At 33.1% G+C, this 25186-nt stretch overlaps 4 protein-coding genes and 1 pseudogene across 4 annotated transcripts; 2 read left to right on the top strand and 3 right to left on the bottom strand.

The window, feature by feature from the left end:
* Positions 1–4269: 4269 nt before the first annotated feature.
* Positions 4270–7984, top strand: LOC103829257 (spermidine synthase 1). Its single transcript, XM_009104905.3, has 9 exons — positions 4270–4777; positions 4871–4947; positions 5019–5141; positions 6529–6633; positions 6741–6813; positions 6895–6966; positions 7045–7240; positions 7322–7445; positions 7531–7984. Exons 1-9 carry the CDS (start codon positions 4624–4626, stop codon positions 7594–7596), a joined length of 990 nt encoding a protein of 329 aa, XP_009103153.1. The 5' UTR covers positions 4270–4623; the 3' UTR covers positions 7597–7984.
* On the bottom strand, positions 7691–9856 carry LOC103829258. The gene has a single exon (XM_009104906.2). The coding sequence runs from the start codon at positions 8916–8918 to the stop codon at positions 7791–7793; it is 1128 nt and encodes a 375-aa protein (XP_009103154.1). The 5' UTR covers positions 8919–9856; the 3' UTR covers positions 7691–7790.
* Positions 9857–11569: 1713 nt separating this feature from the next.
* On the bottom strand, positions 11570–24736 carry LOC103829254 (UPF0725 protein At1g23950). The gene is made up of 8 exons (XM_033275325.1): positions 24403–24736; positions 24208–24323; positions 22752–23227; positions 22428–22574; positions 22085–22328; positions 21913–22037; positions 21722–21808; positions 11570–21629 (listed from the first exon to the last, which is right to left on the bottom strand). The coding sequence occupies exons 3-8, from the start codon at positions 22848–22850 to the stop codon at positions 21342–21344; spliced, it is 990 nt and encodes a 329-aa protein (XP_033131216.1). The 5' UTR covers positions 22851–23227; positions 24208–24323; positions 24403–24736; the 3' UTR covers positions 11570–21341.
* On the top strand, positions 16751–22105 carry LOC117126653 (annotated as a pseudogene).
* Positions 24227–24912, bottom strand: LOC103829253. The gene is made up of 4 exons (XM_033275978.1): positions 24909–24912; positions 24538–24738; positions 24403–24463; positions 24227–24323 (listed from the first exon to the last, which is right to left on the bottom strand). The coding sequence occupies exons 1-4, from the start codon at positions 24910–24912 to the stop codon at positions 24227–24229; spliced, it is 363 nt and encodes a 120-aa protein (XP_033131869.1).
* Positions 24913–25186: the final 274 nt, after the last annotated feature.

Here is a 25186-nt window from a genome sequence, read left to right as displayed (position 1 = left end):
TTCTATTTATATTCTATAAATTATAAACAATGTTAAATTTTGGTATAATTTTTACTTTCGTCATAAAAAGTTGGGATTTTTGCAAAATTGACCTACAACTTAAAGTCAAACACAAAACTAACCTCCCTTTTTTTTGAAAATTGGTTTTGCCCTATTCACCCCACAAGTTCATATAATTTACGAAAATGCCATCAATTTTTTTTTTCTTTTTTTTTTCGAAAATGACATTTTTACTCTCTCACCCTCATCATCTTCAAGTAATTACAAGATTGCCATTGTCATCAATACCACAACCACCATGAACAACCAATTTGAAGCTCTTAATGCTCCCAAAATCGATTTACCCTTCTTCTTTTTCCATTCTTGTGAACTAAACACAACATATCTCTCAATTTCTCTCCACAATGAGCTAAAAAAACCCAAGATTTTGATTCTAAATTTTTTATGGTTCATAGAGTCATAGAAGCTAACAATTATGGGTGGGTGACTTTCGTTTGTGATTCTGTGTGCTTGGAGAAGCCTTATGTATGCTAAGGAACTTATCTCACCAATTTAAGGTATGACATCGAGTTTTTTTCCAGATCTGTTCGTCAGACGACTTACTTGGGAAGTCGTCTGGCTGTAGACGACTTACCTTTCAGTCGTCTGGCTGTAGACGACTTACCTGGAAGTCGTCTGGTCAACGCAGAGGTTATTTTTACAATTGACTTTGAAATCTGTAACCTGAGACGACTGAAAGTTAAGTCGTCTACTATTGTTTGGATTCAAAAAAAATTCCAAAGAACCTAGACGACTTACATTTCAGTCGTCATAGGTTAGTTTTGCATTTGACTGGATAATTTCAGAAGTTTGACTTCCCCAGACGACTTACATTTCAGTTGTCTGGCGAAAATTAAAATAATAATATTTTTTTAAAAGTAGACGACTTAAAGTTAAGTCGTCATAGGTTAGTTTTGCAATTGAAAAAAAAAACTTCAAGATTTAATTATACACAGACGACTTATAATTCAGTCGTCCACCAGACGACTTAATTGTAAGTCGTCCAGGACTTTTTTCCGAGATTCTGGTCAAACCTCGTAAATCCTAGACGACTTACATTTCAGTCGTCTCGTGGACGACTGAATTATAAGTCGTCTGTATATAATTAAATCTTGAAGTTTTTTTTTTCAATTGCAAAACTAACCTACGACGACTTAACTTTAAGTCGTCTACTTTTAAAAAAATATTATTATTTTAATTTTCACTAGACGACTGAAATGTAAGTCGTCCAAAAAGTCAAACTTCTGAAATAATCCAGTCAAATGCAAAACTAACCTCTGACGACTGAAATGTAAGTCGTCTAGCTTTTTTGGAGTTTTTTTTTTAACCAAACAATAGTAGACGACTTAACTTTCAGTCGTCCGAAATAACAGATTTCAAAGTCAATTGCAAAAATAACCTCTGCGTTGACCAGACGACATATAGTTTAGTCGTCTAGACAACTTAGATTGAAGTCGTCCGCGTCTTCTCCACTAGTTTTTAAGTCTTCTACGTTAGTTTTTGAATAACTTGTATTTTTAAGAATGATAAGTAACTTCAAGATATGTAAAACTCATATTTACAAAATATGTTCTCTCCCTTAGTTTTACTAAATTTGACTAAGTTTTTCAATGCAAACTTATAAAAAATATGATATGCTTTGACTAGTTACTATTGTTTGTTTCCATCTCTTACCAACATTCTTGTTTATTATGATGAGAAAAAGGCCATTGGAGTTTATTATTGCATATGAGAGATCCAAAGATAAGAAAAAGGCTACTGAAGTCTATTATTTCATTGATTTGTAAATGTGTAAACACATTGTTAGCACATCTTGGAAAATATTATTACTGATTTTACAAAAAATTCACAACTAAAAGAGTATACATGCAATTCACAACTTGAGTAGATGAGTAGACAAGACCAGACAACTTGAGTAGATGAGTAGACAAGACCAGACAACTTTTAAGAAGTCCAGATGACTTCTAAGAAGTCCAGACGACTTCCAGGAAGTTCAGACGACTTTTAGGAAGTCCAGACGACTTCCAGACGACTTTACAGGAAGTCCAGACGACTTTACAGGAAGTCCAGACGACTTTACAGGAAGTCCAGACGACTTCCAGACGACTTTACAGGAAGTCCAGACGACTTTACAGGAAGTCCAGACGACTTCCAGACGACTTCCAGATGACTTTACAGGAAGTCCAGACGACTTTTAGGAAGTCCAGACGACTTCCGGACGACTTCCAGACGACTAACAAGTAAGTCGTCCCAAAAGTCTTCCAGATCTGAAAAACCTGCATATTAAATCCAGATCTGAAAAACCTGCATATTCAAAAACGTTCAAATGGCTTAAAAACAGAAAAAATGAATGGAAGATTAGATAAATCTACCTTTATAGAACACACAAAAATACATATCTAAAAATAATAGATCTACCTTTAAATTAGTGGAAGATGAGTACCATCTAATTAAAAACCTGCAAAAAAAAATAGATTAGTAACAAAGACATGAGACAAAATTGAAAAATTCATATAAAGTTTGGTGTTTTCAAGTCAAAGAGATTAAAGTGGGTTTGGAGAGTTTTAGTTTGGGAAAAAAGTAAGAACTTTATACAACAAGAAGTTACCAAATGAAGAAAAATCAGACATAAGAACTTACCAAAACGCTCAGAAAAATCCAGACGACTTCCTAGAAGTCCAGACGACTTCCTGGAAGTCTAGACGACTTCCTGGAAGTCCAGACGACTTCCTGGAAGTCCAGACGACTTCCTGGAAGTCCAGACGACTTCCAAGAAGTCCAGACGACTTCCAGACGACTTCCAGACGACTTCCAGACGACTTCCAGACGACTAACACGTAAGTCGTCCCAGAAGTCTTCCAGATCTGAAAAACCTGCACATCAAATCCAGATCTGAAAAACCTGCATATCCAAAAACGTTCAAATGACTTAAAAATAGAAAAAATGAGTGGAAGATTAGATAAATCTACATTTATAGAACACACAAAAATACATATCTAAAATTAATAGATCTACCTCTAAATTAGTGGAAGATGAGTACCACTTGATTAAAAACCTGTAAAAGAGATAGATTAGTAAGAAATACATGAGACAAAACTGAAAAATTCATATAAAGTTTGGTGTTTTCAAGTCAAAGAGATTAGAGAGAGGTTGGAGAGTTTTAGAATGATGAACATTACATTTTTGTTGCAGCCATTTGAGAGGAGGAGAGAGAATGTGTAAATTTTTCTTTATATAGGGAGGCAAAAAATCTAATTAGGTTAAATATTTTTGACTCAGACGACTTCCTGGACGACTTACATTTCAGTCGTCTGGTGAAGAAATTAAAACAGACGACTTACATGTAAGTCGTCCAGAAGAGTTTAATATTTTTAGCGGGAAATTAAATATTTTTAGTGGGAAACTAAAATAGAAGACTTTCCAGACGACTTACAAGTAAATCGTCTGGACGACTTACAAGTAAGTCGTCTGGACGACTGAAATATACGTCGTCCGGGTAAATTATTCAACAGACGACTGAAATATAAGTCGTCCACACCCTAAACATAACCCCTAAACTTAATTATCTAATTAAACACTTCATAAAACCAAATCAAACTTGAAAAGTGTTTACTATACACAGAAATAAACACATATAAGTGAAAACTAATTTCTGAAAAAAACATTTTAGTTTTCCAAAATCTAACCCTAACAATCCATACAATACTACAACATATGTTTGCCAAACTCCTAAACCAAAGTATTTCATGATTCACTACTTCCACTCATCTATCTTCAAAACAAATCAATTTTATCATATCTTAATTTATATCACTTAAAACTGTTTATAATTACTTGATTTTTATTTTTCACGCATCAAAATATTTTTTACAAGATTTATAAATTATTTTTAAAATAAGCTGGTACCAGACGACTGAAACTTCAGTCGTCTAGACGACTTCCAACAATTCAGACGACTCAGACGATTTACTGGGGCTATATTCGTAAAAATGGCTTCTGTTTTTTTGTTTGGTCACAAGGGGCTGAGCTGTAATTTCACTAGGCTTTTAGGTTAGTTTTGCATTTGATTCAAGTTTGGGTATAGGTTTGGGATTAAAATCAAGTTGTGGGTTAGTTTTGGCAAAAAGCCCTAAAAAGTTTTACTTTAAAATAATTGAATTTAGATCAGTTAGTGGAGATAAAAAATACAAAATATTAATAGCCAATGAGAATAGAACGTATGACAATGCATGATTCATTTATTTTACTTTCAATCCAAATAATTCACCTATATTTTTCTTTCAACAAGTTGAAAATTTTCTAACTCCAAATAATCCACTTGCATATGCTCACTGTTAATGGTTTTATAAGTATTCTTTATTTTCCTTCTGGGAACAAGTTGTTATGATAGTACGTGAAAGGAGATGCTCTAATAACAAAGTCATAAAACAAATATAAAAACAGATTGATATCGAATCCACTTCACCTGCTTCCTCTTTATATCTTTCGCTTCAGTTCACATCAATACACAATCCTTCAAAAACCTTGTTCCCTCTCTCTCATTTCGTTATCTCTCTGAGTTTCTTGTTCAGAACAACAGCAGCAATGGATTCCAAAGAAGCCTCAGTTACCAATTTTAATAGACTGAGAGAAGAGGATGATGACAACACTGCAGCTAATGGAGATCAGAAGAAGGAGCCTGCTTGTTTCTCATCAGTGATTCCTGGGTGGTTCTCCGAGATGAGTCCCATGTGGCCAGGTCTATTCCTCTTTCTTGTTTTATTGTAAAAGAAGCCTTCTTTTCACCACCATCCTCTTGTAGCTGAAGTTTTTCGATGATGTGATGATGCAGGAGAGGCACACTCTTTGAAAGTTGAGAAAGTTTTGTTTCAAGGGAAATCAGATTACCAAGATGTCATTGTTTTCCAGGTAACACATTAACGATGACTTTTGCTTAAAATTTTAACCATCTTTATATGTGTGTTTGGTATGTATTTTAGTCTGCCACATATGGAAAAGTGTTGGTTTTGGATGGAGTAATCCAACTTACGGAGAGAGACGAATGCGCTTATCAGGAAATGATCACTCATCTTCCTTTGTGCTCTATTCCTAACCCAAAGAAGGTTAACTAATCAAACACTATTGCTTTGTTTATTACATATCTTGCGAACTGTAAGTTGTTGAGGTGTAGCAGAGAACCATGATTTGTAATGAAAGGTTATTTACTACTGGACGGTCTCTAAGCATGTGCGGACAGTGCAAATACACATGGTCTTAAAATTTTGCGTAATCTTTCTTATAAGAAAAGGTCCAAAATCTAAGGAAAATCTTATTTCTCGGTCAAAAACAAAAGAGCCCGAAAAAGATTTTAGGTTTGGTCTTTGTTAAGAAGAAGAAGCTGAAAACCACGTGATGGCTAAAACTGAAAAATGTCACGTGAGACTTAGTCATTTAAACAAGACTTTTTTTTTTTATCTAAACAAGACTTAAAATGGACCTCAAAACTAGATTCTTTTTTGGTTCATTCTAGCACATGGTATGTTCTAAGTTTGAGCCGGGCCTACTAGTATGCTCACGTTTTCCTTCTCCGGTTTAGTAGGACTTAATCAATTAATTACTTGTAGAGAAATATAGAGTAACCAAACTTCTTTTTATCAGATTCAGATGTGAAATTTATAGAAACTAATTGAGCTGGCATAGATGATTAATAGATCACACTCCAGAGTGGTGATAGGAATGTCCACTAGAGAAAAGATAGAGATTTGGCCTCAACACGTTTACCCGAACCGAAAACCGAACCAAACCGAACCGAAAATAGAGGTTTGGTTCGGATTTGGATCCTATCAAATACCTGAGCAGATCCTATATCACTAGAACTGAACCATAACCGAACTGGAACCGAACCGAACTGGAACGAACCAAGAACCGAATGGGTACCCAAATTTCTATAATATAATTTAAATATTTATAAAGACAAATTATATTTTGTTTTAAAATAATCAAATAATTTTAAATTATGTGAATTATCTATCCGAAAACCTGATTTTTTTATATTTCATCTGAAAAATTCAAATTTTATGATTTTAAACCAAAATTAACTGAATCAGAACCAAATGGAATATGAAATTATTTTGGATATTAGTTGGTCTTGACTTTACTAACCGAACCAAACCAAGAACCGAAAAAAACAAACCAGAACCGAAATCAAATTTTCTAAATACCTGAACAGATCTTAAACTTCTAGAACCAAAAAAACCGAAACGGAATCAGAACCGAGAACCGAATGCCGAGGGCTAGAGATGATGATGATCACTTTAGCTTTTTAGATATACAAGACAAAAATAGGTGCATTGTCTCACGTTCTCTTCTGGCAAAGTTAGAGAACTATAGTTTTTATTTTATCAACAGAGAGAAATCAAGTTAGGTAATAATATTATGAAGGAAAGTGATTATCACTCTGACTTTGCTTTTAGTCAGATTCTGATCAATTTCCTTCTAGTTCTTTCATAGGTATTGGTCATTGGAGGAGGAGGTGGAGGTGTCCTGCCTGAAGTTGCACGCCATGCTTCTGTTGAGCAGATTGACATGTGTGAAATTGATAAAATGGTGGTCGACGTGAGTGCTTCATCTCTGTTTCGATGAATGCTTTGTTATCATAGTAAACGAACGTTCATATGAGTATATTTGGTTTAATGTGTTTCCACATTTTTTTGACTCTTCAGGTCTCTAAGCAGTTTTTCCCTAATGTAGCAATTAGATTCGAGGATCCTCGCGTGAACCTCGTCATTGGTGATGGTACAATACTACCACAATGTACTATGTTGTCATTTCTGAATCCAGTTTATTCTAACTGTTACGGTTGGTGGATCAATGCAGGTGTTGCTTTCTTGAAGAATGCTGTTGATGGTTCATATGATGCGGTTATTGTTGACTCATCAGATCCAATCGGTAACCACTACTACTACCTTCAAATTTGTTATTAACAAGCAACCTTTAATTTCGATTATGCGTTCTGGTGTGTGTTAGGTCCTGCAAAGGAGCTGTTTGAGAAACCTTTTTTCCAATCCGTGGCGAGAGCTCTTCGTCCTGGTGGAGTTGTGTGCACTCAGGCTGAAAGCTTGTGGCTTCACATGGACATCATCGAGGATATTGTTTCCAACTGTCGTGACGTCTTCAAGGGTTCAGTAAACTATGCTTGGACTAGCGTCCCAACATACCCTAGGCATGTTTCATGACTTCAGTCTCTACTCTTCGTGACTATAACTTAACCTGAATGTGTATCATTTCACGGTTTTTTCTGCAGTGGGGTTATTGGGTTCATGCTCTGTTCAACTGAAGGGCCTCATGTCGACTTCAAAAACCCCGTAAACCCTATTGATGACAGCTCCAGCAAATCAAATGGACCCTTGAAGTTCTACAACGCTGAGGTATAACTAAACCAAAAAAAAACTATTTCATGCGTTTAGACACTTGATTCCTCTTAACATATGTTCATATTATCTGCGGTTTCAGATTCATTCAGCTGCATTCTGCTTACCTTCTTTCGCTAAGAAGGTGATCGAGTCAAAGGCCACTTGAAAAGAGAAAGAATTGAGGATAGGATCGTAGCACTTATCAAAATAAAATCTTTTTTGTTTTGTTTTCAAGCATGTTTCTGTGACCACCCAACAAATGCAAACCACTTTTTTTTCTTTCAGCCACAATAGCATCAGTACACATTACATATTATAAAGCCTGTCTACAAGTCTCATTTCTTTATGCCTCTTTACCATTTATTTAAAGACTAGAACCTTTGGAGGGATCTCAGTAGCTGGAGGCCTAGCTTGTTCTACATCAGCCTTCTTTCTCAAAGGCCTAGCTTTACAATCATGGTAACGTACAACACAAGCCAACCATTTAAGCACATTCCCAAAACAAATCAAACCTACATAGAGACCAGTGTACAACATTCTGTTTCCATTTGAACTTAAACTGCACTTTGAGTATAAACACGGCATCCTCGTAGTTAGAGCAAAGATCAAGAACATCAACATCATCCAGACATCACGCGTCTCGTGACCTTTTCGATACCAAGCTGCAAGAGACAAAGCATCGCTTCCATATACGCCTTCTTCACCATCTTCTCCTTCTTCTAAGACAGAAACTACCAAACTCATGTTCCATCCTGCGCTCCACTTAATGAACTTTGCAGTCAGGTACATGAAGAGGGTTGCCTGAACAAGGACCACCATCGCGTAGATCAGAAACGGTACTAGGTCGAGGAAGGTTTGGCGTTCGTGTATGAGACCAACAATGTTTAAGCTGTCCGCCCAATGAGAGAAGAAACCGAAGAAAAACAAAAGACAAAGAGGAAGGAAGAAAAGGAACACAGAGGTTGACAAGAGAAGAACATAAAGAGTTGTGACCAGACAACCTCCTAGTCTCTTCCGACATATCTTGATAGATCTATCTACCAGATCAATCAACCCCAACGGTTCTTCCTTGGACGTGTAAACAGTGGAAGATGCTGCAACGATCATGGTGGTGGTAAGGAGGTCGAGAATGGTGTAGGGGAAGAAGTAGAGAAGAGATGTCTTGATCAGCCATGGAATCAGATCGTTTTCAGACAAGTCCTCCCAAATATTGCGTTGTTGGTAAAGCGATTGGTAAGTGAGATAGTTGGTGGTGGTTTGGAGAAACAGATCATTCTCCGGCAAATCCTTCCCGACGTTGACTTGTTTGGAGAGGAAATGGTAAGTGAAAGAGAGGGTTGTTTGGAGGGAGAGCTCAAAGAAGATCAAGAAACAGAACAGTGGGAGACAACAGAGGAAGATGATGAGTGCTAGATTGATGTTGCTCAAGAGTAACTTCACAGCTCGTTTTAGTAGCTCAACGACACTAAGCTTCTTGTCTATCTTCATCTCTGTTGATTATGAAGCACTCTCTTTTTTTTTGTTGGCAGTAGAAGAAAGAAGATCAAAGATCTGTAATAATTTAGTATTCGATTAAATTAATGGTCGTTGTCCTTCATTGACTTTGACTTCATCTGTGTCACGCTATGTCACGTTTGAATGGTCCTTGGGGTTTATCACTATAATATTAATAAGCAGCTTCAAGTCTATTAAACGAAAGACTTGGTCCACATCGTTCTATTTTCTCACCAAGGAACGTCTCAGTGGAAAACAAAATAATGATCACAGAAGGTCAACACCTTTCACACGCATACAAAAGGAAGCATCCAATTAAGGTCACATGAAGATTTAACCTTAGCATTTAACCACAAGAATATTAAAAGTGCCAATAGATGTGTGACAAAGTTGTTGGAAACTGCAGTGAGCAAAAAATGAGCAGAGAAGCTAAGTGATGTGTAAAACTATTGTCGATACGATGAAGTACATGAAAGAGCAGGGTGAAGAACCAACTTCATCTTTCTCATTAGAAGCTTGGTTGCATATTGTGTTAAGGGTGATGAGTAGAAGAGACAAGGCAATCTAAAAAGTAAGACTAAAAAATATTAAACTTCAAATCTACAGTTTTGAATTAAGAAACATCAAATTTGAGATTTATCATTCAAAATTTTAAATTCAGAAATCTATTATATTAAAATAAAAATCACAATTTTTTTCATGTGCGATTTTTAAGTTGGACCACCCTTGAGAAATTTTATTAAATAAATTTTAATAAAGCTAATAATATATTAAATCTTTGAACTATTTTAATCATAATATCTTTTGATATCATTTCATTTAAAATATATATTTAATATATATATATATATTAAAAATTTCTAAAATCTGTTTAAAAAGATTGTAACAAAATCTTAATTTTCAAAAATTATATGTAAATATTTTAACTAATTTCTTAATTAGTTTTGAAATAATATTATACATTAATATATTCAGTTATCATTTATAAAATGAAAAATAAATATGCTATCCTATTTTTATCTATTATATAATCACAATCAATCATATTAAAATAAAATTATTATGTTGATATAAATATTTTAATAATATACTATTTTTTAAAAGTGTATGTAAATATTTTCACTAATTTCGTAATTAGCAATGAACTATTATTATGCATTAATATATATTCAGTTATTGTTTATAAAATTAAAAATTATATCTTACTTTTATCTATTTTATAATCATAATCAATCATGTTAAAATTATTATAATGAACTAAATATGATAAAACTTTATGAAATTGATAAATTTATAAATTTTATTTTCGTAAATATAAAATATTTATGTTAAAAGTCTAATATGATGATAAAACGGCTTAACATTAGCAAAATATATAATACATGTATATAAATTAACATATCTTAGACTTTTGTATATACAATAATATATTATGCAAAATGAATAAACGTAAAAAATATTTATAAAGTTTATTTTTCAATATAAAATTAAAATAAATTAAATACAAAATAATTTTCAAATATGGTTTTTTCATGCACATATTATTTTGTTTAATAACTAAATACAAGTACAATAAGATAAATATATAATATGAAACAAAAAATACATATGATAGTTTTAAACAGTTGGTTATTTACAACATGTAAACTATAATTTATTGTAATAGTTATATAAAATTTTAACTATATGATTAAAAATGTAAACCCCTAATGATCTAAAATAAATATATATGCATATAAAACTGAAAATAACACCTGCACTGTTTCACGGATCAAGATCTAGTTCAAAAATTAATTTTGGAGTACAAAAATTGAAAAACCTTATATTCAAAATTATAAAATTGTTTTTGGAGATTATATTAGTTAGCAATCAAACCTTTCTAACTTTACAGCTCAAACTGATTTTGGCCATAATATTTACAATTTAAGTTGTTTTGGATATTTAAACATATTTTTGGGCCTTGAAATGGCAGTGTAAATCTAATTGACTTTCCTGGAGTTATATTGCAAAAATTTTATGTAGTTATATAGATGTTGGAGAATTGCTTTCATATGTTCCATGCTATCCAACCCTTATCAACAAATAAATTTATCAACTAATTCCTACTTCATACATCCACTAATCTTCAGTCTGCTATATTATGCATGTTCCAGAAGTTTATTCTTCGACATTTGTTGCTGTTCCATATGTTGATTGAGTATCTTAGCATGATTCACGGAACCAGTGACTGGATACTAAATATTTCTTAGTGATTTATTCGTTTAGAAATCAAGATACAATCAGTTGTTTCAGTGTGAATGTAGCGTATACATCAATTTTGTATATATATTCTTTTTAATATTTAGTTAATTTTAAGAATTCAAAGCTATTTTTATGTTTTGATTTTTAATCAATTTGTTCTTACACATCGATTTTTAATCAATCTGTTCTATGTGTTTCGTGAGGACAGAGGAGTAGAGAGCCTAACAATGTATATACCAAGTAAGACTATGTATCATTTTTAGTTCTAGACATCGCTTAACACTTGTTAAACCTTATTTTCTCAAGATTAAACTTGATCACAACTTGTACAATCCATAAAAATTAAGTTTAAAACAGTGTCGCGTTTGTACTGTTCCTATCCCTATTTAAGTGTTACATTCTTATTCTCGTTGAGCATACAAGTTCGTTACAGATGTTGATTCAAAATTCTTGCAAGTTTCTTTATCATTTTCAACCTCTCTCATAACATGTGGATATATGATTGTTAAATTTAACTGACATTTATGGAAATATAAGCTATTTTAAAATAGATTACATTTCCATAGCAAAAAGACGTACTCTAGATTCTCGTCATTTGAAGTGCTTAGCCTCTCGGGTACACTTACATGCATGTACACAATTGGTAAGGAAACATAGACATATCCCCCATCAGCCACATCTTCACCTTTTCTCATTTTACAAACGGCCACAAGTTGTTCATCAATTATCTGAAGGACTTCTATTAAAACAGTGTGATACGAGATGAAAGAATTATAAAACTTCGCATAAGAACCATAATAAATATGTCAAACAGAAAACGTAAGTTATAAAAGGTAGACAAAAAGCCTTAGTTGAGCAACTAAACACATAAGTTAGAAGGAATGAATACCTTGTGGACCAAGTGATGAAAAAGTGATGAAACATGTATCACAAGCACTCCAGGTGTGTGGAGCTCTTATTTTCGTCACATTTGCCCTTCTAGATATGTATGTATTTCTTATAGAAAATAACAACATAAAGTTGATAGTCTCTAATTATATAATCGATAAAAACATAAAATATATATAAGAGATACCTCTAAAATCTCAACTATTGAGGGAAACATCTCGTCTGCTACATGAGTTGTTGTGACTAGTGAAATCTCACCAAAAGCTCTAAAAAAATCAAGTTCACTATGTTCTGACAGCTAGTATAATAAGGATTTGGTATTTATTATGTACCGACTAAAAAAGGTCTCATCTAGAGTAACAGTATAAATTTCACGAAAAGAAGGATGACATTGTTATGTAAAAACAAAGAGTTACATGCATGTAGAAAGTGGCTAAACATTGACTTCATGCTTTTAACCTTATTAACTAGTATATCCTTACTATGCCGAGGAGAACATAAAGAAATCGTTTTAATATAATAAAAATAAGAAAAACGTGGTGATTTGTCGAAATCAAGAAATATGTGTTGGCAAGCAACTTGAAACTTAGTGTACCTGTCTAGAAGAGAACAAAGTTTCAAAAGTAGGTAGACTACAGATTGGTTCACAATTGTTCAAAAAACCTTTATTTTGTTTAACTCAACTGTAATAAAATACTCACTTCAAACTTGCATTCATCCAAAACAACAAGACTTTCAATAAATTATGCGCAATTTTAGAAATTCTCGATCGCTTTCATTTTGAGGCTCTTACACATCAACAGAAGGTTAGTAAAGAGTAAAGATAAATATCAAGATAAAAGAGTAACAAATAGATCTTCTTATGTTTCAAATTATGGTCAGTTTCTCTTTGTAGTTTCCAAAGAGTAATCAATGAGCTCCTTTTCAACAATAGAATACTTACTTTTAATGATATCTTTGAAATTTCATCGCTAACTTCCAGATAATCAATGAGCGCCTTTGTCAGTTGCTTGACATTATTCTTATTCACCAAAAAGAGATCCAATCTCAAAAGCTCTTTTCCGGATAAAACCATTCTAGTCATGAATTGTTGATGAATTATTTCTCTAGGATAACTATTACTTACAACTGTATACAAATATTTTCCGGTTAGTCTTAAAAACAATACCTTAACATGATGAGAGGCTTGCGTACAAAGTCTTTGTTTTTGCGGTAAACTCTTTCATTTTTTCTTCCACCGGTTTTTTGTTGTCTTTCATATTTTTATTTTTTTTATCATCGTCCATCTCTTCTTCTACTTGGGAAGAATCTGTGTCCACTTTTTCTTCATCATTTTTATCAATCTTTCCATCATAAAAAATTGGGATCTTAAAATTGTTAAGCAGATGTGTGGGCTCAAATGAATTCCTAACATAATCCTTTTTATCAGCAGGTACACCCACATGTATGTACACCGTTGTTAAGGACACATAAACATATCATCCATCATCCACATATTCAACATTGCTCATTTTACAAACCGCTACATGATCGTCCATCAATAACTTCAAAGGCCTCTATTATCACATCGCGATGCCCGACAAAAGAATTGTAGAACTTCGAATAGGGACCATAATAGATACGCTTTCCTGAAAGATGCAATCCTATATAATGACACATATTAGCCCCATTAGTTGATTCTTAAGTTTTGACAAAGCTTCTTGCAGTGTGTTGATTCTCTAAAAACCAGTAGTTTTCCTCTTAGACTATGAGGTTCATCGGCACTTGAAGGTTGATAATCTATGACGTAATCCTTTCTCAATTGTATCTCCATAACAGTGTTGAGCCTCTTTCTTCTTACGAACACTTCCAAGAGCTTCTTCCTAAAAACATTTTCATTTGTAGTAACTGTATAGATTTCACTAAAAGAATGATGAAATTGAAGCCATATAATTATGTAAAAACAAAGAGTTACATGCATGTAGAAAGTAGCTATGAATTGACTTCATGCCTTTAACCTTATTAACTAGTATATCTTTATTATGCGGAGGAGGACACAAAGAGATCGTTTTAATACAATAAAACGTTTTGAAAAATTAAGGAAAAATTAAGAAAAAGTTAAGAAAATGTGGTAATTAATTGTCCAAATCAAGCAAGATACATCGGTTTTTCATAAGCACAAGAAACAAACTTAGAGTACCTCTCTTTCTAGAAGAGAACAAAGTTAGTAAGCATTATCACTTAAATATCTGAAATCCAAATGTAAATGCAAAAATATGTATGAAATTAATACCGCATAGACTAAAACATCAATTTGCATGCATGAAACCAAGCTGTCAACATGGTATGTATTTGAAACCTATAAGAAAATAACATTTTAATATCAAAAGTATGTAGACTACAAATTGGTTCACAATTTGTTCAAACCTTTATTTTTTTAGCTCAATTGCAAAAAAATACCCACTTCAAACTTTCATTCATCCAAAACAACAAGTCTTTCAATAAATTATGTAATTTTTTTAGAAATTATGCATCTTTTTCATTTTGATGCTCTCGACACATCAAATGGTGGTAGAAAAGAGTCAAGAGAAATAGCACGACAAAAGTGTAACAAATAGATCTTCTTGTTTTTCAAAGAATGGTTAATTTTCTCTTTGTTGTTTTGATGTGTTCTTTGTCATATATAGTTGTGCATGTCTTAGTGTATTCTCATTTTCCCTTATGATTCTCTTGTGAAGATGAACGGTAAATCTAGCTCTTCTAAGTCTAAGAATATCAATCACTTCTTTTTCATGAGATTTTATGAGGAAAAAATTATCAAATCCACACATAAACATGAAATACTCTATTTTTTTTTAGCTCAAACGATTATGTATATTAGTATCTCACTAAATCGGTTAAATGTCTTCTGATTTCTTTCTTTTCATTGTCTAACATGTAAAACGTAAGAAGTAATACATATATCTGTAGACATAGTAAAATTTGTTAGAATATGATAAGAAATATCTTAGTCAATGATAAGAAACTCTCAAAAATAAACATACACTAAAAATTCAGTCAAAGATTCTACCACCCAAAACCAAATTTTAACACGAGGAATTGTGAGTTGCAAAAATTGAAAATAACACAAGAAATTTTACCATTTTTGTCGTGCTGAAATATTGTTTTAAAAGTCTCGTGACCCCATCAAGCTATGTGGTTTCCTACAACACGTTTATTGATTAATTAGATGAAAATATCTCAGAGCAAACCATGTATAACAAAAGACCTAGATTTAACTAGAGTTGAACCTGATGGCCAAACTCTGTCAGACTATTTATGAGCTTCGTAAGATTGGCATGAAAGTTGATGCTTCGGAATGAGAATTTAGCATGATGAAAAGTGAGACAAATGAATCTCACCACACACTTTAGTCATGTCTAAATAAATAAATAAAATAATGGATCAGAGAATCAACTGAAATGCATTGTGAAAGAATAATTGAAAGAAGATAAACATAGATAGAAGGTTTGGAGGGAGATTCTTACCGTGAGATTCAACATTCCTTGCTTTACAAGCTTCCAAGATTAACATCTTTGGAGACAAACGCTGTTCTGAAAAAAGGAATATTGTAACATGAAATACAATCGGGTTCATCATATCTATTTTGATTAATTTTATGTTTTGGTCTAGCAATTTTGGGTCTTAGTTTAGCTGGTTCATCTTTGTGAAAAACTTTATGTAAGGCAGTTTTGCCAGAAAAAATGATCAAAAGAATATTTACGTTCTCTCTCCTTTTTTCTCTGAAACATTATATCCTTCATCATCAACCATCATCAGTATCATCATAAGATCTAAGATCATTGAGGTGATCCTTCTTCCCTCATGACCACCTTCTAGACTTTGATCCTCCTATCTTCGAGCTCACGAAAAGTTTCCATATCATGATCTATCCATCCCATCACAAAGAAGAAATTTCACAAAAGCTTATGTTGTGACGGACCAGATGCACTCATGGGCCATATGCTCTACTAGAGCCAGACTGAATGCGTGCTGGAGGCCAGACGCTCGAGTAGGGCCAGACGTCCATCACCAGATATCTAACCACTCGCTTAGTATTGTCCGCTTTGGGTCTACGCCCACGCAAATTTGTTCTTGGATCGTTACACCTAGAAGGGCCTCATACTAAAAGGGATTGGGCCATATATATATATATATATATATATATTAGATTTTATTATGTCTAATATCTAATGTGGAACTTGGATTGACTTTTTATATATTTTGACAACCCCCTCACCTCAAACAAAGGAGCAAGGAACCTGGCTATGGTACCAATCTGTTGTGACGGATCAGATGCACTCATGGGCCAGATGCTCTACTAAAGCCAGAATGGATGCATGTGCTGGAGGCCAGACGCTCAACTAGAATCAGATGTCCAACCCCTTGGTTAGTATGATATTGTCCGTTTTGGGCTTAAGCTTTCACGGATTTGTTTTTGGGTCGTTACTCCCAAAAAAAACTGATACTAAATGGGACTGGACCAAATATATATATTATATTTTATTATGTCTAATATCCAATGTGAGACTTGGATTGTCTTTTTATTTATTCCGGCAGCTTATGAAGGATTTAAATTGTGTTCCTACGTTTATACAAAGGGAGATGCAAGAGAAGTCTATCATGGTTTTTGTAAACATCACTTGTGGTCGCTCTTCCACTCTATGGCTCCCATGTTCCATATCCATGATATTTTAGTACAGGATGAAGGAAATCATTAACTGGGGAAGGTTATGTCTAGATTCAGTATTATCATCTAATGTTTCTTCCCATGAGGAAGCAGTTCAACAGGATCAAGATCCCTCCCTCATAAAAAACTGTCACTCTTTGCCAGTCCGAGATTACCTTATGAGACGATTCTTGAACTGTAATATCATTGGTTTCCACACGTTTGATTACGATGCTTGGCCTTGATTATGAATCTAAGCGCATGCACATCATGATTGATTACTTTGGTCGAATATTTTTTATTAAGATTCTTCCTCTTGGCATCCATATGGGTAGGGTAGAATCTTTTTTGAAAAATGAAAAGAGTTTCAAAAACAGTTTAAGAGGAAAAATTTGATTCTTGGTATTTACTACATGTACATCTTTAATGGCATAAACCTTAAACTTATATCCACATAACATCTGTTTAATACATATTGGCATATGGGAGGAAAACTTGTCTTGATTTAAGTAATGAATCCAGCATTGACCTCGGTAAGGATGTGGAACAATCAGATAGGGAGACATATCTAACTGCAAAAAGGGATCAATTAGCGCTATGGTTCTTCTGGATATCAGCCAATTATCTTGATTGATCGTTATGAGACTACTACATGATTCACCACGCTCAAGCATGCTTCTTTGAGTGGTGTGATCAGGGTGAACCCATGAGATGTAGATGCTGTTGCAGAGGCGGTTAACTTAGCCCTCAAGATGAGTGAGGCTGAAAAGCGATTTAGGCATGAGAAACACTATCACTATGTTAGTACTCATGACGTGGGTCATTGCTTCATTGGGCAAAGAGCTTTGTGCATGATTTTGAGAGGGTGTGCCATGATCATTATAATAAACGTTGTTGGGGGTATTGGTTTTGGCTTGAGTTTCAGAGTTCTGTCCCTATCTATAGATCACCTTGTCTCGACGTACAGAAATACGGAGAGAAGGGAAATATTTTTGGACTATGATGGCACTCTCGTTCCTGAGAGCTTTATTATCAAAACCCCTACTGCTGAAGTCCTCTCTGTTCTGAAATCTCTTTGCGAAGATCCTGAAAATACTGTGTTTATCGTCAGTGGTGGAGGCTAAGAGTCTTTGAGTGATTGCTATCCCCATGTAAAAATCTTGGAATAGCAGCTGAACACGGTTACTCCATAATGTATATTACATGCTCAAGAGTTTAGCATAAAATGCTTCTCTCAGCTAAGTTTTATAATAGAGACTGGAAAAAAAAAACTAAGACAACTGACATGGTGATGTGTATAGGAGATAAAAGATCAGCTGCGGACATGTTTGAAAGCATATTAAGCTCAATGACAAACCCTGACTGACTTCCCAGTGCAACCAAAGATCTTTGCATGCACGGTGGGAAGAAAACCAAACAAAGCTAAGCAACTTCTTAGATGATGTCTCTGCGTATTGAAGCTATTAGGAGGACTAGCTGCTGCATCAAGCAGCTCGAAGCCTGAGTATCAACAAGAATCCTCCTCACATACACTGCAGCGTTTGAGAGCATCATCTGATAACCAATAAATGATTCTGAAGAAGTGTGTCAGTGTGAGTAACCAAAACCAACAAATAACTTGGAAAATATTGAGATTGGGGTTGTGTACAGGAAGTTTAACATGAGAATTTTTGTCAGTGTGTTTTTCTTTTTCCGAGCTTGAGAAAGGTGTTTTCTTCTACATCTCCCCCCCCCCCCCCCCCCCCCCCCCCCCCCCTCTTAGAATTGCAGTGTTCATCTTTTTGTGTAAAATATCTTTCTGAAGTTTCTCTGGTGGTTTGTATGTACACGGAGAAACCAAATGGACGTTGGTTTTTGTAATTCCTTGTATATGTAATTTGGCTCTGAGCCTCTCATTTGGTGGCTCCACATGCATTTTCGACACCAGTTTCTATGGCCACTTCCAGAATCTCCAATTGGGATAAACGTCCCTCTGTAGCAGCAACAACAACAACATTGTTGATGTTAGTTGTTATTATTACCATTAGTGTCAGTCATGATATGTAAATTGATATGTAAAAGTTACCCTGTGGATCATCCTATCATGTGCACAAATTACAAGTTCCAAATACATAGAAATCCAATCATTGGCTTGCCACTCTGATTTCTTAACCTTCAAAAGCAAAAACAAAATTTGTGTGACAAAAGAACAATTCATAGTATAAATTAAATTCTGTAAACAATAAGATAAGAGGATGGAAGACTTACCTCAGATTGACGGACTTGATGCCAGTAATCCCTCTGCGCCCTGTCTAAATCCACCGGCCGAATTTCCAAGGTCCACATATTCTCCTCCTCTTCGTGCATGGTTTCTTCTTTCTTAAAAGATTCTGGCAATTGGTGACTTTAGTTATATACATCCGTTGGAGGGAACTAGAACATCTTTTTTGTTGCATTTTGGTTCTTATATTTAATTACACATTACAATAAAATTCTTAAATATTTTCTTTAACATTTTTATCCTTAAAATTTTTATATCTCAAAAATATTTCAGATTTGTTTTATTAATTCAAGTTTTACATATACAATTAAATAAAATTTTAAAATAGAATTTATATTATTTTAAAACTAGAATTAGACAACAAGAATATTACAAAAGAAACTTAATAAAAAAAATTTGTATAAGGTATATGAAGACATAACTATTACACAAGTTTAAATATTACAACAACACTAATAGTCTTGTAAATTTGCTCTGAAGCCTACAAAATCTCCAAAGTATTGTCCAAACAAATTTGTATAACCGAAGCTGGAGCATTACAGAAATAATTTTATGGAATAATGTGATATTTTGCTTGTAGTTTAATATTTAATTTTGTATTCTATTTATAATTTTATATTTTAGTAAGATTTTAATAATTAATATTGCTGTAATATTTTTATATATGTGCTAGTTATTTATAAAAGTTTTATGGATTTATATTAATTATAAAAAAATATAAGGACTATAAAATAAAATATAAATTACTTTGAAGTTAGGTTTGAATTTTCTTTTTGGAGAATAACACTTTAAAACTTCAAATACAGAATTTTGTAAACTTTAAAATAAATAATCTTTTTGGAGATGCTCTTATGGGCTTTAGCAGAGCTTGTCAACCTTTCTTAGTAATGTTTAGAAGGGCTTTAGTAGGGCTTGTGAACATTATAGATTCTAGAAACGGAAAACAAGAAATATATATAAATACTATTAAAACATGATTTTACGCTTTTCATGAAAAAGAATCTTCTTAAATTACCAAAGTTATTAAAATTTTCATTAATGACAATTAAGTCTTTTGATTTTTTTTGTTTCAAAATATACTTAACCATTAATTTAATTCATTACATTCATGACCCATTAAAAAAGCTCATTCCAACAATCAAAATTTTGATTTTCTTAATATTCATAAACTCATTGTATGATTTTAAACAAAAGAAATAAATTATCTTAAAATTATAGTAGTATTGATTGTATTTAAAAATATAAAAATTATTAATATTAAATTGTAATTCTATATATAAGTTGAATTTCCCATAAACAAACAAATTATTAGTTTATGTAAAAATTATTAATTATTAATTATGTAATTTTTTTTTATGTTTTATATTTATATGTTTTCCCTAAAGTTTCTAACTATGTTGTTATACTCAGTTTTTAGTTCTAAACTCACAAATGTAACATTAAAATAATCATACAAAACATATAAATTAAAATGCATAACATAAAACAATGCATCTATCTTATTAAAACAAAAACATTGTGACTTTTTCTAGGTGGATTTTAAGTTGGACTTACTATTAGATATGATATATTTTCTGATTCTATTAGTTAACAATTAATATTAGTAAATCATTTCCTTATTCTATTTTGCTAAATTAATACCTTATATTCATTTATTTATCAGTTGGCCCATATGCCTTATATTCAAAATAAAAAATCTTGCCCAATCGATTTCATAAACAACGTGCAATAATGTTTAATTTTGAGATTTCATAACCACCATCCAATAAGTCTATGAGATAATCACCATGCAGTATATTACTCTGTAACCAATTAATTATATATATAGCCATACTATATGATATATTCAAAATGGATTCAAGTCAAACTTCTTAACCCATTACCCTTTAACCAATCTAAATTGGATTACATATCAGATTAACAGGTTTACCGGCTCGAGGGTATAAGTTAGATTTAAAAGTGTTGATTTAAATGCCAATTATTAAATAGACAAATTTTTTATAAATTAAAAAAAAATTGTAACATTGTTCGTAGAATTTTGAATAAAATATTCCGTGCTTCCGAAGCGCGGGTCATGATCTAGTTTAAATTATATGACAAATCAAATGTTCTGATAACTCCTATTTTCCAAAATTAAGTTAAAACCCAATATGTGCAAAAATTTCTATGGTTGTAGTATATTCCTAGGTTGGGTTCCTCTTATTAAGGGCCTTCAGATGTAAGAATTAGTTTACAACTAGAATGGGAAATGATATGATTTTGTCGCATGTGATTATCTGATCCACACATTCGATGGATCTTGTCATCACGCGGACGGTAATACTCCATGAACTGCACTAGTCTAACTGTCTGAGCGAGGTCGCTTTTTGGTACCTTGACCACCACAAAACTTACCCATAAGAGTCATGTAGCCGCTATCCTCATCGAGGACTCTTCTAACTACAGCTTTGCGTTCGACATGCTCACCAATCTCAAAAATCATTCTAAAGTATCTAACATTTGCCATGCCCTTAAACTTAATGTAGACATTTGCACTTTTGGCCTCGAGTCTCTCGTTTGGCGGCTCCACTTCTTCGATACCAGTTTCTATTGCCACTTCCAGAATCTCCAATTGGGACAGAACGTCCCTCTGTAGGACAACAACAAAAAATTTGATGTTAGTTATTAGTAATATCACTAGTGTCAATCATAATATGTGATTAATTGATATGTAAAACTTGCCTTATTAATCCGCCTATCATGTGCACAAATTACAAGTTCCAAATACATAGAAATCCAATCATTGGCTTGCCACTCTGATTCCTTCAGCTGCAACAGCAAAAAAAAAAAAAAAAAAAAAGAAGAGGATATCACTACTTGGTTAACTAATCATGAGAAAACAAAAGTTAATAGTGTCTTACAAATAATCTTACCAAGTAAAACCGTTTCTCATCATTCAAAGAATCATCTGACGGCCAATCAGGCAATTCACCTTTGAAGAAACCATCCGCCACTGCGGCACCATGAAAGTGTGGTATCATGGGGTTCTTCGTGATCACTATGCAACAACATTATTAATCATAAAAGAGATGTGAGATTTTATACTAAAAACCAAAAAAAAAAGAGAGGAAAGAACAATAGTGCAAAACAAGTCACCTTCATCTTTAAGTCTAGCAATGGAGCACGTAAAATCCAAACAATTGGCGTTTTGCTCATCAACTCGCACCTGGAAGGTTTTTTCCAATGGGTCAAGAGCTGGATCGTGTGCAAGCAGAGATATGTAGAAAGAGGACACACAATTAGGTAACATGTTGAATTTCACTAGGGAATCAAGCTGGAAGTTTGTACCCTTGCAGATGAAAAAAAGAAATAAAAGTGAATTAATGTGGTTATAAGGGAACAATAGCATGTTGGTAAAGCACAAAGAGAAGAGTAATTTTTAATTTACCTTCAACATATTGTAACGATGAAGCCCCACTTTAGCATAAAGGTTGACCATTACAGGATAAGGATAACCACAACTTACACAATCGAAGGGAAGCAGTCCTTTGAACATATAGTATGGTGGTGTTGAAATATTCTCAAGATCGAAGCCCTGTCAACAAAATAATCAGTCCATTAAACAACTACAACCATAGAAGCGATCGGTAAATTTTAAATATCGAAACAAATAATCAAATCCATAAACAACCTAGCTAGAACCGATCGATTTTAAGAACATCATATAGAATAAATTAAATTCTATAGAACAATAAGAAGATGGAAGACTTACATCGGATTCATTCACTTTACGCCAGTAATCCCTATACGCCCTGCAATAAACCTCCGACGGACTCTCCAACGTCAACATATTCTCCTCCTCCTCGTGCATGCTTCTTTTTTTTTAAAGATTCTGGCGACTGGTGAGTGACCTTTAGTTATATATCCATCGTCGGAGGGATTCAATTATGGGCTTCAGTTGGGCTTTTAACCTTTCTTAGTAAGTTTTCTATTTTTACAACAAATAAAAGGAAACATTATAAATTCTAGAAATCACATTAATTTCATTCCGTGATATAAGGAAAAAGATGAGCACTTCCATAAAGATTCTTAAGCAAAGGTTCAGCACAAAGCTATTTTTAGTTCCAAGAACATTAACAATTTTACTGAAGACGCATACTTCATCTGCTTTTAAACAAAAGCCTAGTCAGCAGAGGAATAACCACGAGCTGCAGCGCTGTCCTCAGCTATCTTTGAAAATCCTACAACCTGAACGTTTATCATGTCATCTAATGTTGCACGAGGAAGAGTCAAAGAAGTGACAGTCTAATCTAGTTATTGCGGAATACATGAGGGCAGGGCCGGCTCAACATTTTTAGGGGCCCTAGGGCAAAAAAAAATTTTACCCTCTAAAATTTATATACTTATAATATTTAAAATATATATAAAATTTAATATATAATATTTTGTATATATTTGTAATGAAAATAAAACTAACGCAATTGTCAATAATAGCACCTTTTGAAGTTTATGTCTCAAAAATAACACTAGAAGGAGAAAGTCACAAAAATGACATTCATTAAAGGGTAAAATATCCCTAATACCCTTGGTTTAAAATTAAATAAACAAACAAAAATAAATAAAAATAAATAAAATAAAAATTAAAAAATTAAAAAAAATATTTTTTTATATAGTTTCAGATTATATGTTTTCAGATTCGAAATTTTTATAATTTTTTTTCGAAATTTATTTTTTTTTATTTTTTTTTCAAATTTTCTTTTTATAATTTAAAAATACTTTTTAAAACTGTTTTTATAATTTTTATTTTTTATTTTAATATTTTTTTTTATAAAATTTTAAACCCTAATTCCAAAACCCCACCCCTTAACTCTAAATTCTAAGGTTTGAATTAATTAACCCAAGGGGTATAAGTGTATATTTACCTCTTTAATGAAACCTATTTTTGTGACTTTGAACCTTGAGTGCTACTTTGGGAACATAAACTTGTTTGGTGCTATCCTAGTCTTTTTCTCATAAAACTATATACATATCAAATAATCCTGGGCCCTTTTTATTTTGATTTATTATATTTATAATTTTTTTATATATAAAATATATATTTATAAAAAAATTGGACCCCTTATTTATTATTATACGGGGATAAGCGGTGCGACCGCTTGTCCCCCACTGAGCCGGCACTGCATGAGGGAAAGGTGAGAGACAAGCATCATAACTAGACAAATTAGTACCGATCCAGCAACTAAGTTTCTAACGTAGGAGAAGAAGGTCCGAACTTGTTTCCCCAATTTGATTAGGAGAAGCTTCCATGTCATGATGAAACCAGTGGTGATTCGCTTCTTCCTGTCTATAAGTTTATAACAATTTGATTAAGAGAGTTAGACATAAACAAATGTGATGATGATAGTTAATATAAAGAAACTCACATGATGAGTGATGTAAGGGCGAGCAGCAAATCCAATGACCAAAGAGAGTATGACCCTAAACCTGAAAACATCAAAAGAAGAGTCTTTGAAGTTTCTAAAAGCAGAGTATATCAAAATTTACAAAAACAAACATACAAGTATGAGAGATTTCGAGGCAATCATCCTCCTTTAGGTTTATCTGAAGGATCAGTTCGTTTCCATGGTCAGAGACAAGCAAACACCATCTTTGAGGAACAAAAGTTATCTCGAAGTCACTAGAGAAAGTTGCGTTGTGTGCAGGTCCGTCTCTATGTCCAATATCATTTGAGTTTCCTCCAGCAATGGTGGTTACATAACCTACAAAGTCCAGTCAACAAAAGATTAGATAATAAACAAACTAGCATTCAAAGCAAAAAGGGGCATAAAACACATGAAGAGTTGATCTTGCGTATGGCTTTATTGTTCTTATCAGCAACATAGACATTCCCTTTAGTATCCACCACGAGGTTTGCTGAACCGGCTGTTACCCATCTAAATGAGCTAAAACTGATAGTAAAAATTTAAGACTTTTACACATGAATCAAAACCCATAAGCCCATTTGTGCGTATTTACCAATGGACAGAGGAAAAGAAGTAGTGTAGAATGTGCTTCCTAACGAATCAAATTGGAAGATGATCCTGGTGGTAGAGCATGAGTCGTGTGTGGATTCATTCGACTTATGAAACTATATTAAAAATCCCATTTTTGGGTTTGGAAATTGAGGCAAGTTAACAAATTCAGAAGCAGATAAGGCCCACAATCGAA

The sequence above is a fragment of the Brassica rapa genome, chromosome A07 (genome assembly GCF_000309985.2).
Source record: "Brassica rapa cultivar Chiifu-401-42 chromosome A07, CAAS_Brap_v3.01, whole genome shotgun sequence".
NCBI lineage: Eukaryota > Viridiplantae > Streptophyta > Magnoliopsida > Brassicales > Brassicaceae > Brassica > Brassica rapa.
The sequence above is the reverse complement of the archived record's forward strand: the minus strand, read 5'-3'. Positions and strand labels throughout refer to the sequence as shown.